This window comes from Macrotis lagotis, chromosome 1 (genome assembly GCF_037893015.1).
Source record: "Macrotis lagotis isolate mMagLag1 chromosome 1, bilby.v1.9.chrom.fasta, whole genome shotgun sequence".
In the NCBI taxonomy this organism is placed as follows: Eukaryota; Metazoa; Chordata; class Mammalia; order Peramelemorphia; family Peramelidae; genus Macrotis; species Macrotis lagotis.
The window spans coordinates 502503089-502518509 of NC_133658.1; the positions used below are offsets into that span (position 1 = coordinate 502503089).

Here is a 15421-nt window from a genome sequence, read left to right on the forward strand (position 1 = left end):
TACTCTGAGGGTTCAAGTTCCTATTACTTAACTTATAAGTTCCGATTAATGTTCTTCCCATTATTAGTCTTCAGTAAAGTCACAAATGCTCCCCAAAAGTTATTTTACTAAGATAGCATTATAAAAAAAGAAGTAGCTTTAAAATAACCCCTTCCCTCTAAATTTGGATAAACTCTCCTGCTAACATGTGCAATGTAAAACACAGAGCATGTGCAGCCAAGGCTCCAGTACTGCCAAGTCTCAAAGCCTTTTCCATCATTACTGGTTGGGTTACTCAGTTGGTGAGTTCATGTTTGGATAGGCAGCTAAGGCTCATATTGCTTGAGCTATTTCTGGTTTCATGTGACTGCCTTTTTGTATCCATGTCTATCTATCTCTGTCCCCACAACTCTGCATCAAACTTTCACATCAAATCTCTAATTGCTAAATTGGATGTCTTGTTTAGGCATGAAGATTTACTATTACAGGCAAGGGAGATGCTGGAGTTGGGGAGAAGAGATGAATTCTTCCTTGACTGGTGGACTTTATTTTAGCTCTCTCAAAGAACCAACTGATTTGAATCTTAGTTATTTAAAGCCCTTCAGGAGTGTAACAAATTTTTATTCATCCCAATATATTGTTCTCTTCCAACTCAATCATATAAGTGCTCATATTTCATAAAATGATAACAAAATTCTCCCTTGTTAAGACATTAGAGCCAAATCATCTGTGATTAAATCTTGTGACTACATTAATCTCACCATTTCCCACCAGCTGCACTGCTTTTGAACTTCTTTGAAACTCTCCATCAAAAATCTTCCTTCCCCAGGAAACTCATCCTTGGGAAATCTCATTATGATACATGACTAAAATAGCCTTTTACTCACAGCTCATCATTACTCTTTTCCCCTCTTATTGGACATTTAGTCTAGAGAATAGAGTTATGGGCCCTGGGGCTTCTATTTAAAAAGATTTTTCTTATTTCTCATCCTCATCGGTTCATACATTTTTTGGACTTCTTTAGAACTCTCCATCATATCCTCCAGTGAGTTATCTTCCTCCCCAATTTCTCCCTTCTGTTCTTCAGCTTCCTTTTTTTTATGTTATCTTCCCTACCCCTTAGATTGTATACTTCTTCTGGGCAAGGACTTTGTTTTTATTTGTATCCTTAGTATTTAGACAGTGCTCATAACATAATTGGATACAATGTGTGAAGATATTCTTAGCTCCATTAAAGAAAGTAAAACATGCCCAAAGAGGTCATCTTAAGAATTCCACTGAAGAGAAAAAAAGGACTTTGAAAAACCAGGAGCAGTAAGTAACTCCTTTACCTCCTGTGGTCTTAAATTTGAATCTACCCCCCCCCCAGTCTCTGGATATACTTGTAGGAGAAAGTGTCACAAAGTTTTACAGTAAATTTCCCTATCAAAAGTAGATTTTGGGGGCTTATAAGCTATAGAGTAAGAAAAAATAAGCCTCAAAGTCTCAGAAATACTCCTAGAACTCCTGAACCTATAATTGAGTGAGAGTTGGGATAGTTGCTTCAGTGCATGTGCTACATAAGATTTGTAATCCTCTAAGACAACCAGTAAGACATTTGTAGAAGGAAGGAGGGAGGGAGGGAGGGAGGGAGGGAGGGAGGGAAGGAAGGAAGGAAGGAAGGAAGGAAGGAAGGAAGGAAGGAAGGAAGGAAGGAAGGAAGAGAGGGAGGGAGAAAGAAAGAAGGAAGGAAGAAAAGAAGAAAGAAAGGGAGGGAAGAATGGAGAAAGGAGAGAGGAAGAAAAAAGAAAAAAGAGAGAGAAGGTGGGAGAGAAAAAAGAATAGAGTGAGGGAAAGAGGACTTTCTTTCCTTCCTCAGCACTTTTCCAGGTAGGTGCTACTTTTGGGTCTCTATCCTATGTACTCAGCTAGAAACTTCACTTGAGTTCACTTGCCATTGAGTAGTGGATGGGGGCATTCCATATATCAATAGTTTGGTGTATTTAATCAATAGAAAAGGAGATTGTGAGTCACCAATACTTCTCCCTCAATTGGGACATGAAATAGTTAATTGAATGATGATCAGGATGCCAATTTGCATGAGTCATCATATCAAAAGGTGTTATATTGAGAGGATGCCTAAGACTGATGACCATGGAAACTTGACCTATATGGAATTGAATTTTCTCCTTCAAGAACAAAGAGATCCAGTAACAGTATCTAAGAGCTTAAGGGACAACTAGTAGCTTCCTAGTGAATAAATGATGGGTAAATTTGGTACAATTGGTATAGGATCAGGAAATGCCCTTGACAAATAGATTTTCTCCCAAGTGGGAATAGACAAAGTAATTGGTTTAGAGAGAGAGGACCAGTAGACAGGAAGATGTCTGGATTTCTTATTTTTTTTTTGAAACTTCTCCTTGGAAATTTTAAGAGAATCCCACTGAGAAATAAAAGTCTTACTGAACAGTGCACTCCTCTGTGATTGTCTGGAAGAAGTAAAAAGAGAAAAGGATAGAGGGGTGGGACTTTGTTAGTAAAGAGTTGTCTTTCTGGTAGTGCCAGATTGTCCAGCACCTCTACCTAACATTTCTCAGTTCTACTTAAGGGTCTAAACTTCTGAATATTTCCTCCTTGGATAGAGATAGATGTCAGCATTTCATTCTTTCATTCATGACATAATTTGGGGTCCTATCTCACTGAAGAAGATAGTGTTAGACATTGGATAGGAACAGGTAATGAGGTCATATCAAAGGCTTTCCCCTCTTCATCTCTTCCTCCTTATTACCTTAGCTTCCTTTGAGTCCTAGGTAAAATCCCACTTACTTATGGAAAGCCTTTGCTAATGCCCCTTAATGTTTGTTCTTTTCCTTTGTTGATTAGCTCCAATTTATACTTTATATAATTGATTATACATAGTTGCTTAAATTTTGTTTCTCTTTTTAGATTGTGAGTTCCTTAAGAGTAGGGACTGTCGGGGCCTAGGTGGCGCAGTGGATAGAGCACCAGCTTTGGAGTCAGGAGTACCTGGGTTCAAATCCAACCTCAGACACTGAATAATTACCTAGCTGTGTGGCCTTGGGCAAGCCACTTAACCCCATTGCCTTGAAAAATCTAAAAAAAAAAAAAAAGAGTAGGGACTGTCTTGTGCCTTTACATATCCAATATTTAGCATATGGTCCACCATATTAGACACTTAATGTTTATTGACTGACCTGCTTTTTCCTCCCCCTCACTTTCCCTACTTTTATAAAGAGAGTCCCTTTGAGTACCTTGTTTATGTCCCTTCATTTTTTCTAAGAGTAGAATGGATAGAGAGACAGACTGGGGTTGGTGAGACCTTGTTCTTTTTGTATTGTTGCATTTATAAATCAACTTATAAAACCAATAAAGTAGCAAATAGCCAGATAAATAATTAATCAAAAGAGAAAAAAATTAATGACTTAATTAAGGCAAGGAGTTAGAATATATGACCTTTAGTATTTTTCAACTTCAATTCTACTTTCCAATTATGTCTTTATTTTCCATTTAGTTTTTTAACTAATAAGTGAGCATATTATCCTTCTAAATTATTTATGTTTTGAGAGTAAACTTTTCAATTAATTTCTTATTAGACTGTCTCTGGCCAAACCAAAAGAAACCATATTTTCCTCAAGGTAATTTAAAATTAATGCTCAACTTTCCTTCTGCAACTTTGAAGAAAAGCATGATTCCCATATTTTTAAGACATTTTTATTTAAAATTATATTTTCAAAAGAAAGAATAGATCCCATAATCCTTTTACCTTGACCCATTAATTTGATTAGAATTACATTCCATCTTGATAGTAACTCTAGATGGGGGTTGTGGTAGCCAGTCCTGCTGAGGGATACGTGGACTCATCTTGGAAGTCTGTCCATATTCACTGGAGGAAGATGCAGTCATCTCAGTTTTTGTAAGGTGTGGAGTTCCGTAGGCACACTCAAATAATGACTGATCCTCACTCACCACTGATAAAGCTTCCTGAAAACCGAAAAAGACACTATTGTTCAGAAAACTCTCATTAACATTCTTAGCACTGGAAACTTATCATAAGTGGTCAGTTTCCATAATAATATAGAAAGTGAACCACAACTTTTTTCAAGGTCTCAGTATGCCACTCATTTGTCAAACAATAGAAAAAGCCTTTCACTGCTTCATTTTCTGTTGCATTGATTTGGAATCAATCAGTATGAAAAAGTTCTGCCAGGTCTTGAATCATAATAGCTTAATCTACATCAGCAGATAATATCAATACTTACTTTAACTTTAGGTTGAAATGCAAAGATTCTATAGAACATTCAACTTCATATAAGGTGACTGACAATGCAAACTGTCATCCTCCCACTTGTACAATATTAAATAGATTAGCAAAATCATAGAATGAATAAACCCAAAGCAAGGTTAGGATCCACTGCAGTTATATACCAAAGAGATTATGGAGAAATTTCCAAAAACGTATTGGAAAAGAATAAAAATTTAATAATAAAAAAAACTGGAACCACTTTTTAAAATGCACATTCAACTTATTAATTTCTATTTTTCTAAAGGAATTGTTTCTATTTTCTTAATGTATGTTTATAAAGATGTGATTTTTTCCCCTGTGGACTACTTTAGCTATATCCCAGAAATTCTAGAATGCTGTATCATTTTCATTTTCCTTGACACAATTATTCATTGTTTCTATGATTTGTTCTTTGATCCATTCATTATTGCTATTTCATTGTGAAGTCTCCATTTGAATCTGTATCTTTTCCTTGTTGTCCTAGGGTCAATAATTATTTGTATTATTGCCACTAAAGTATACATATATATATATATATATATATATATATTTCCTAATTATGAACTTTTACATTTGTCTGAAATCTTTTTTATAAAATTTCCATATAGTGCTAAAAAAATATGTTTATTCTTTTGCATTCCTAGTTTCCTCCAGCAATTTGTTCAGTTCTGTATTTTCCCTTTGTTTTTCTTTCTCTTAGACTTATTCAAAACTGAGAGAAGGCTACTGAAATCTATCACTTTTTGGTCTATTTTTTTTTATAGTTCAGTTAATATTTCTTTTATGAATTTAGATGCAAAGGCAATTGAAGCATAAAAGTTGACAATTGATATTTGTTTGTTGTCATTGTTTCCTCTTCGCATGATGTAGTTTCCTTGTTTAATTCTTTTTATATTTTTAATGTTTTTGCTTTGTCAATTAACACATTATAACTTCTACTTTAGTGAATTTATATGGTACATTGTAAAAAAATTTTACGTCTCTCAATTTTATGTGTATGTAATTTTGTTTTCTAAATGTATTTCTTGCAAGCACCAGATTGTAGGTTTTTCTTTTTTTTTCCCACTCCATCAACTCATTTCCTTTTATTGAATTGTTTAAGCAATTAGAGATAGGAGAGTTAGGTTTACATTTTTCTCCAATTGTCTTTAATATTGATTATTTTTCAAATTAATATTTTCCCCTCCTCTGTAAATATACTACCATGTTGTTTTAGTTACTTTAGCTTACTCTTTTATTAGGTAGCCTTGTTCTAACTGATTCTTTTCTTCATCTTTGATCTTTTCCTTTCATTTGTCAATACTTTCTCTGTGAGCTTTTACTTATTGTTTCCTTGTTCTTTCCCGTTTTTATCTGGTAATTTAATTATCCTTTCCTTGTCATTTCCCTCTCAGTCAAGTAGATTATCTCAACTTATCACTTCCAACTAGTCCCATTCAATTTTTAAAATTTTCATTTTTTCCTCCCCTCTCTAGAAAGAATTTCTCTCTCTCGTTCATTATTTATATTCTTTGTCTACATTCTTTATCATTAATCCCTTATCTTATCTCTTTATATTCCTTATATTCCTTGTGGAATCAAAACTCCTGAGAATAAACTTTATTTTCTAGATAACTTCTGTCACTACTTTAGAGCTGACCCCCCCTTCTTCATTTATTTATATTTTATTTTATTTTATTTTAAATTTTTGGAATAAAGCAAGCATTTCCATGACATAATACAATAAAAAGATGACCATACATGAAAATGAAAATCTGTTGTATCAACATGCTATCCCTTTCAAATATACAATAAAGTTATCATAAACATTTCCTTTTTTCTTTTTCTTTAGTCCCCATGTCTACCCTATAGAGGGCTACCATAACACACATACATAGGTGTGTGTGTGTGTGTGTGTGTGTGTGTGTGTGTGTGTGTGTGTATGATTATTCTATATATACTTCTATTTATCAATCCTTTCTCTGGATGCAGGTAACATCTTTCTTCATATGTCCTTTATAGTTAATTTGGATACTTACAGTAGACAAAATAACTTATTCACTCATGGTCATTCTTAAGACAATATTGTTATTACTGTGTACAATGTTCTCTTGGTTCTGTTAATTTTGCACTTTATTATTTCTTGCCAGTCTCTCTCTGTTTTTCTAAAATCATTGAGCTCATCATTTCTTATAGCACAGTAGAATTCCACCACAATCATATACCCAACTTGTTCTGCCATTCCCCACTTGTGATTTCCTTTACCATTGTGTCTTACTTCCAGAACAAAACCAATTCCTGAAAGTGATAGAGAGGACATTGCCCCTTAGTGGGACTTCCCCTCTCATCAACACATTCTTTATTATTTAACCCTCTACTGATTTATACCATCCCATTGGTTACTTTTTTACTTTATTTAATAAACTCTTCCCTAATTCCATACCCTCCTGCTTTCCCAGACGCCAGCTGTCCCTAGGAATTTCAATTCCCCTACTCCCAAGGTAGGACAAGTGGTCTTTTCAAACTCCAAATCTCCCATACTTGATCTAGCAAAATATTTCCATCTCCTTTCTGAAAACTCTCTTCACCCAGAGGAGCATTTATCAGTGTAACCCTTGCACATTACCCAAATAAGACCTCCTTTCTTCTTCTCCCTTTTCAATACAGTCCCTGCAAGATCTTCTCAATTTGATTCCAGACACATTAGACACTCTTGCTGTGCTCTAACCACCTGTTATGCTCTCCCCTTTTGTGTACCCTTTCATTTTGTAATGTAGTCCAACAAAAAGGTATGGTATCATCAGCTTATGTCCATAATGCCTCAGGTTTTTCTCTTCTTTGTTACTTCAACCCCTCTACTACCTTCATCTCTGATTGCTTATGTACATTTAGAAAGAAATCTTTTGTCTCTCTGCTTGTCTTGCTGCTGGGGTTTAGTGGTGCTATATTTATTCACTCTTGCATTTCTGTTGCCTGGGATATTTGAGAAACAAATAATCTATTCAGGTCTGTTTTTTTTTTCCTTAAAAAATTTTTCAAATGTAAGTATTATTGAATGTCCATCTTTTTCATTTCTGATTAAGTCCAGATTTGTACAGTAGATTTCTCTATGCTGTATTCTTCTTCAGAATTTCATTACTTCTGCTGTTCACTTCCAGAACTTGTTTCTCTAAATTGAATTCTTTAATTTAATTATCATGTGTCTTGGAGTTTACAGTCTTGGTTTTGTTTTTGTTGGGGTTTTTTCTGGAGGATATTTATTAATTGATCCAATTGATATTTAATTTTCTGTGTACAAAAATTCATGGAAATTCTCTTGTATTATTTCTTGCATTTTTGTGTTCAGTTTTTTTTTGTCTTATGTTCTTCTGAGAGCACTATTATCCTTAGATTGTCCTTACACAACCTATTTCTGAAATCAGTATGTTTTACTTAGATGATGAGTTTATTTTCTTTTTAAGGTTATTTTTCTTGCTTCTCTTATTCTAGACTGTTCTTCACTTCAGTTTATTTGCATTCTCAATCTATTGCTCTCTTTTGTTCCTTTGATGAAAATTTCCATGACTGATTCATTTTTTTTAAGTTGGGCATATCATAAATTCTTCTCTTATAATTCTCATTCTCTTTTGAACCAAACAGGAATAGCATTTTGTGATTTCATGTTCTCTTGAAAGTCTAAAACTGTCTGCTGTCTTGTGAAGTGTTAGCTGGTTTTCCTTTGTTTTTCAGTATTTACTCAGATACTTGAATCTGTTTACTAAAATCAGGAGACCATATTTGTTTCTGCTGTTAGTGCTTTCTCTGTTGATTTATTTGTGTATGTTCAATGTCTTTGAGTTTTTTCTTCTTGAACTTTTTGGTAATTTCAGTCTCCTTCCAACTCCATTTTTGTCCCCATTGCTCACTTTCTGACTCTTTTCTCTCTGATGGCAGTTTCCTTAAGGACTGGATCTCAAAGCATCTTAACCTGTTCCTATAGTGGACAATTCACCAGTTTCAATCCCTGCTCTATAGAACTTTTTAGGAGACAGTATTGACCCAGGATGAATGCTGGACTTTTTCCTCAGCCTTGGCGATGTGCTGAATGGACACTTTCTTCCTCCCTTCCAGGATGCCTGGCAACCTGTCCTAGTGCCTTATTCTGTCCTCTCTGCTCCTCATTTCTCTAACACTTGATTGGCACTGGAATTTTAGAGAACTGCTTTGCTAGTGCTATGCAATTGATTCCTGTAGTTAACTTTGGGGTTCTGAGACAAGGAGTAGTGTGGTGCGTGAGGCTGAGCTCTAATTCAGACCCAAAGTGTCCTCTTCCTTTTCCTCTGTTCCTGCACTTTCCCGCAGAGATATTTTGCAGACAGAACGCCGACATCATGTCTCTGGCCATCTGTACAACCACAGCAAGACTATGTGCCATTTTTACTTCTCCATGTAGTATTAGGAGTATTAGAGTTCAAATGTCCACTGTCTCCACCGTCAGAAATATGAAACTTGATCTCTATTAAAATACTGAAAAATCTCTTTCATTTCATGTCTTTTCTCTTTTCAGTTTCATCTATAAATTATATAGAATGTTACCAATTTTGTTAGATGTAAGCTCTCTGTAGGCTCAATTTCTTTTTCATTACATCTTTGTACTTTGTAATTCTGTGCAAAGTAGTTTGTACTTCAATACAATTCTGCCCTTGCCTGCCATACTTTTCAAGAAATTGCTAGTTGAGATAGGTTTTGACCTTTTTTATTTGTTAAACTTCCCTAGGAAAGAGTGATACAGTGTGTTCATTTTTATCTCTTTCACTATGATCATGTCAATAGCCTCTTTAAATAGATTATAGTTGATCTGGTGTAACTGCCTCCAGTGCCTATTCCCATCTGTATCCTCTCTCTTCAAATTGGCACTGATTTTTTTCCATGCTCTAACCAGGTGATTATACAATTACAAATAGAGACAGTTTATCCTCAAATGACACAAATATTATAAAGCAACCATTTCTTATCTAATACTATTATTATATCTTTTTGTAATCTTTCTTTTGGTGTTCTATATGGCTAACTCATTCTCTTCTTAGAGGAAAAATACAGTATTTGAATTTGTGGAATTTCTGAACAATTGACCAACATTTTCATCTTTTTTTTAGTTCTATCTTAAGAACTTCCATTCTTGGTGATGCCCTCTTCTGTGCCCAACTTCACATTAAAGTCACCACGTATCAAAAGAAATATATGTGTATATCTAATATGTATATTATATATATATATACACAGACTTTTATTTAGAAGATGTTTTCAAAATATTCTTAGAATTTCTTTACTTCCACTTATTTGATTGGTTCCTTGGTTTCTTTCTTCCTTCCTTGGTTGTTTTCTTTCTTTTTTGAGTCTTCTTGCAGAAAATGACTAATATGGAAATATTTTACTTGGTTGCACATGCACATGCACATGCACAACTTATATCAGATTGCCTACCATATCAGGGATTGGGGGCAAGGAATGGAGGGATAGAATTAAGAACTCAAAAATTTTTTAAAATAATAATTGTTGAAAATCATTTTACATGTATTTAAGGGAAATAAAATATTTTAAAAAGAATTGATGGTACTTGAATTTCATGTAAGTAACAAAACTATATATGTTCTAAAAGATAATATGCTTTGGTGATGATTTAGATATAAGTGGCATAAAAGAACATCTGTAATTATAAAATAATTTGTGAATAGGATCCAAATGGATATTAAGGTTAAAAGTTTTGGGTTTTTTTTTAAATTACATATTACTAGAAGAAGATACTTCCAGTAACTAGGGCTAGGAAGAACATTTTTTAACTAAAGAATGAAAAAGTATGATTCTAGGTAATAAAATGGATAATTTAGATTGCATAAAATTGAAAATTTTCATTTTCCAAAAAGACTCTGGCAATTGCTTGTGTCAGTCGTTTTATACTGAACATTTAATCAGTTACCATTTTCCTGTCATATGGGTATTTATTTGTTCTAGTGTAGACATAGCAGTAGACTTTATCATGAAAGATATGCTCCCTGAAAGCACAAGGAAGAAAAAAATGACTTTTAGCAATGACAAAACAGACTCAGATCAAGCTTTCTTTCCGTCCTTCTGCATTTAGAAAGGCAGATCACACCTTTACTCTAATTCAAAAGCTTGTTATTATTCTGGAGGAAGTGACCAGAAAGGTTTGGTAAGGAGATGAACTCTCCTACTTAAACTGCTATAGGATGTATATCTTTTCCTAGCCTTTAATGGCATTCTTTTGATAATGGTACAAAGCGCATTATTGAACAAAGGTGTAATCAAACAAAAAAGGTAGAAAAAAAAAAAGGAAAAGTTGCTGTATAAATGCCAGAATTTCTTAGAGGGAGAAAAGGTTAGTTGAAAGTTAATAAATAAAGGACATGAGAACACACAGGAAAAGAACCTGGAACTTTCCTTCCTTTTGATTCTATATTTGTAATATTTAATCTCAGCACAAGAATTGTTTAAAGTATTTATTTGACTGAAATACATGAAGAGTAATTGGGGGGGTGAACATAGAGAAGATGGCTAGATATATGAAAGTTCATGATGTTTCAATATAATCTTAGAATAATCCTAAGGACTAGATCTGAAGTGATTAGCATAATGTTTATATTCTAAAAGAAAGATTCATTAGCAGTATCATTTTCAATGATTTGAGCTCTAAATTGGATTAACTAAGAAGTACTCTCCATGAAGATCCCTTACAATATAGTTCTACATGATCCTATAGGAAGTCACTACTAAAGCCAAACAGCATTCAAATCCTTGGCCAAGAGTTTATAGTTATATAGTGGGAAAAGTACTAGACTTGAATCAGAAGACATGAATTCACATTCTAACTTGCTACTTTTATCTGTTTGTAGGTCACTTTACTTTTCTGAGACTCTATTTCCTCATGCTACAACATGCAAATTGTTTAATTTCATAGATCTATCATAGAAGAAAGATATGTGGAAAATTCAGTAGATAGTTGTAGATGGAATTTTTATTCACTTACAAGTTGATAGTTGATGGCTAACATACATTTACAAAGCACTTCACATATATTAAATCATTTTATGTTCACAAAAATTCCCTGAAGTAGGCTCTATTATTATCCTCACTTCTAAGATAAGCAAACTGAGGCTGAGAGAAGCTAAGTGACATGCTTAGTATATACAGAAACACATTGTATTAGAGGCAAGATTTGAATCCAAGTCTATATAACTCCAAGTCCAATAGTCTATTTCTATTATAAAAGGTTAAAGTAGATGCCCTTTGAGATTTCTTTAATTTGAAATCCTAATATTCTGTGAAAACTCAAAGGACTGTAAGAATAGACACTTAAATCATGAAAAGGGGTAAAAATTTCATATATACAAAAATATTTATAGCAAATCTTTTTGTAGCGGCAAAGAATTGGGATTTGAGGGGATACTCATCACTTGGAGAATGGCTGAATCAATTGTGGTATATGTATGTGATGTAACACTATTGTTCTAAAAGAAATCATGAGGTATAGAATTTCAGAAAAGCCTGAAAGACTTGCATGAACTGATGCCAAGTGAAATGAACAGAACCAGAAGAACATTATATACACTAACAACAACATCATAGGGTAATGATCAGTACATTGAACTTGTTCATTTTAGCAGCACGATAATCAAAGACAATTTAAGGGACTTTTGATGGAAAATACCATTTGTATCTAGAGAAGGAACTGTTCAGTTTAAATGAAGACCAAAGCATATTATCTTAAATTTTTCAGAGTTTTCCCTTATGTATTATGCAAATTTTGTTATCTCTAGTGTTTTCCTTCTTTTGGGATCTGATTCTTCTCTCACAACATTTTCAATTCCAATCTATACTTAGCATGATTACAAATATAAACCTATATCAGATTACTCTCTGGGAGAAAAAGGGAGTGAGGGAGTGAGTGAGGGAGAAAAGGGAGTGAGGGAGAAAAACTCAAAACCTTGCCAAAAAATGATTGGTTAAAAACTACCATTGTAAGTACTTGGAAAAATAAAATATTTACATACTAAAAAGAAGTTCTATTTAACATCATTGTTAATATTAGCATAATATAGGATTGACACTGACATAGGAGAATTGACACAGAAGCCTTGGGAGAACTAAAGTAACAAACCTCTATTTGAGTTACCAAGCATTCTCCAAATTTCTGTGATCTTATCTCTGACCCTGAATTTTAATGCATTTCTAGGGAAAAGATTGAAAATCTATTGCAGCCTGGTGATGGGGAAGAAGGAGGAAAGTTATATTATGGAAGCCTCCAGGAGTGGTGATTCAGAAGAGCAACACTGGTGCAGGATGATGGGCTACAGAAAAGGATCTAGAATTGCTAAGATCACAGGATAAAGATGGACCTAGACTTATTTTGCTGATTCAGGTGCAACAGGGAGAAGCAGAAAATGGGATGTGTTCATATGGATCCTTTCTTTCCTTCTCTCTACCTAGGGAGAAGCAGATTCTTTTTTGCAACAACAACAAAAAAATTCCACCAAACAAAAAACTCAACTTTCTTTGCCCTTTCCTTGCCCTCAGCAGTAGGGGATCAAGTAGGAGCCAAGGGAAAGGAATTTCAATTTCTCTGTTTTTATTTCCATCATATATAGTATGAAATGCTTAAATAAATCTTAATAGCCATTAACTGAACTGCTTGCTTAAATATAATGGGTAAAATGGTCAATAAGAGCTCAGCTTTTATAAACATAAATAGGGTGTTTGGCCTAATATAGTCCTTTACTTGGATGCATTTTAAAGTATTTTTTTTACTTTCCTATATTTTTACATATAGAAAGGAAAGACTTCTCATTTGGATTCTAATTCATAACTAAGTGTGCACAAAAAAACCCCAAAGATCTTCATATTCTTTTTTCCTGCCTGGTTTTGAGTAAGTCAACAATATCCGTTGTAAGCCTCTGGGTAAGGAAAAAAGAGAGAGCTGAAATTTCCTCTTTCAAAAAAATGAAAGTTATATCTACTCAATCACAAGCTCTGCTTAGTAGTGCACTACAGTCAATGAAAGAGAGAGAGAGAGAGAGAGAGAGAGAGAGAGAGAGTAAAAAAAGAGACAGACAGAAACAGAAAGGAGAGACAGAGCTTAAAATGTTCCAGGTCCTTTGCTAAGGACAGGGAATACTAATACAAACAAGCAAGAGTGTCCTCAAAAATCTCATATTCCAAAGAGATCCTGGAAAGAAGAAGGAGTGGTGGAGAATATAGGGATGGTTGAGAAATAGAAGGAGAGTGAGGTGAAAGCCTAAGACTGAACAAGATAAAGCAGAAGAGCATCTATCAAGACTCAAGGGAACTGACATATTAATTATTGTTGCTATTCAGTCATTTCCAACCATGACCCCATTTGGGGTTTTCTTGAAAAAGTTGCTAGAGTAGTTTGCTCTTTCCTTTTCTAGCTCATTTTACAGAGAAGGAAATTGAGGCAAACAGGGTTAAATGACTTGTCCAGGATTATACATCTTGTAAATGACTGAGGTCATATTTGAACTCATGAAGATGAATCTTCCTGACTCCAAGTCCAGTACTACCCACTGAACCATCAAGCCACCCATATTAATTAAATGAAATAAAATAAGAATATAATGTAATATAACTATATGTCAAAAGACACTTTAAAGCAACATTATTTTATTTGTTTTCCTTCTCGTACTGCAAATGGTCTAGACAAATGAATACCAAAATGGAATACAAATATATATTTGAGGAAGATAGTGTTTTCCTCTTTTCACAAATCATTTCCAACCAACTAGTCCCGTAACTTCTGTGCTATGTCCAACTTCTTTAAAAAAAAATGCAAGAAACCAATGTGTAAATTCAAAACAACGTATCTATAGAATAATCCCTCATAAGAACATACTGAGATAATGAGGTATGAGAGAGTAAGAGGGAAGGAGAAATTGAAAACTGTACTTTAAGTACAGCCAGGAGAATTTGAAGAAAAAAGTTAGGAGGATCCAAACAAATCACATAGAAGCATTGTATAACTATAAATATTACAAAGACAGATTGCTAACTTTCTAAAGAATTTTAGATCTGCATTTATGAGGAAACCTAACTGAACTGTATTCTTGTTTGGAGATTTCCAAAAAAATCTAGGGTGTCCTGGAGCCAAAATCAATAATGCAATTTTTTGAAATTATTCACTTATTCACTTCAAGAAAGAATAAAAGCTAGGAGTAAGCACTGAGGAAATAATCTATTTTAATATGGATGTATTTATCATGATATAGCAGTTAGAGGACTGATCTTAGAGTTAGGGAGACCTAGTTCAAGTCTCATTTCTGTTCCATTCTAACTATGATAATAGACAAATCACTTTACCTCCTAGTGTTCCAAAGAATTTTCTATGATAATGAGCTGCCTAACTGATGGGAATTTCCTGCAGTAACACACACACACACACACACACACACACACACACACACACACACACACACAATGACAACAAACATTTCAGAATATTAGTTTATACCTTAACAAAAAAATGATGAATGAATAAGAAAACACTCTAAACACATTTCTAGGGTCTCTCCTGGGAAGTAGTCAATGTCTTTTCCTCTAAAGATAGTGAGGGTTATGCACTTCTTATACCTATGCTAGTTCTAGCCCTCCTCTTACTTACCCTCTACTGTGTAAAGAATTTCCATTCTTTTGAGTTATGGTTCACATGCTGAAGCAGAACAGGCTCATGAACTTCATCTAGATGAACTGAACTCTGATATTTTAAATATTACTTTCTTGAAGAATAGACTTCACTTGCATTAAACTAGATCTCATATATTGATTTATGATTTTCCCCTTTTTATAAAAGTTAATTATAAAGAAATATGTTTTTATCACTTTTTATTTAATTTCAAATAACTAGAGGAAGAGATAGAGCTTAAGTACAGTACTTAAAAGTTCATTTCTGAAGCTTTTTAACTATTTAACTCCAGAAGATAATAAGCTCAAATTGTGAAATCTGTAAATTTTTTTGGATTCATTGATTAGAAAATTAAGGTTTTTCTTTCATATTTTACAAAAAATTCCCTCCACTTAATTTGGTGATGTTTATTTCAGTCTTATCTGACTCTTCATACTTCATTTTGGAGTTTTCTTGGCAAAGAAAGTGGAGTACCATTTCTTTTTCTAGTT

At 33.8% G+C, this 15421-nt stretch overlaps 1 protein-coding gene and 1 long non-coding RNA gene across 4 annotated transcripts in view; one reads left to right on the plus strand and one right to left on the minus strand.

Annotated features, from left to right (window-relative positions):
* Nucleotides 1–14758, plus strand: part of LOC141506861 (uncharacterized) — a 102832-nt gene extending 88074 nt beyond the window's left edge. The window contains exon 3 of the long non-coding RNA XR_012473994.1: nt 12471–14758. This is a non-coding gene — a long non-coding RNA (uncharacterized LOC141506861). The remainder of the gene's footprint in view (nt 1–12470) is intronic.
* The window catches only part of ERG (ETS transcription factor ERG), a 124266-nt gene that overhangs the window by 56468 nt on the left and 52377 nt on the right, over nt 1–15421 (minus strand). For all 3 annotated transcript variants that reach the window (XM_074214004.1, XM_074214003.1, XM_074214005.1), the window contains exon 2: nt 3743–3960. In XM_074214004.1, coding sequence (XP_074070105.1) covers nt 3743–3960 — 218 coding nt within the window. The remainder of the gene's footprint in view (nt 1–3742; nt 3961–15421) is intronic.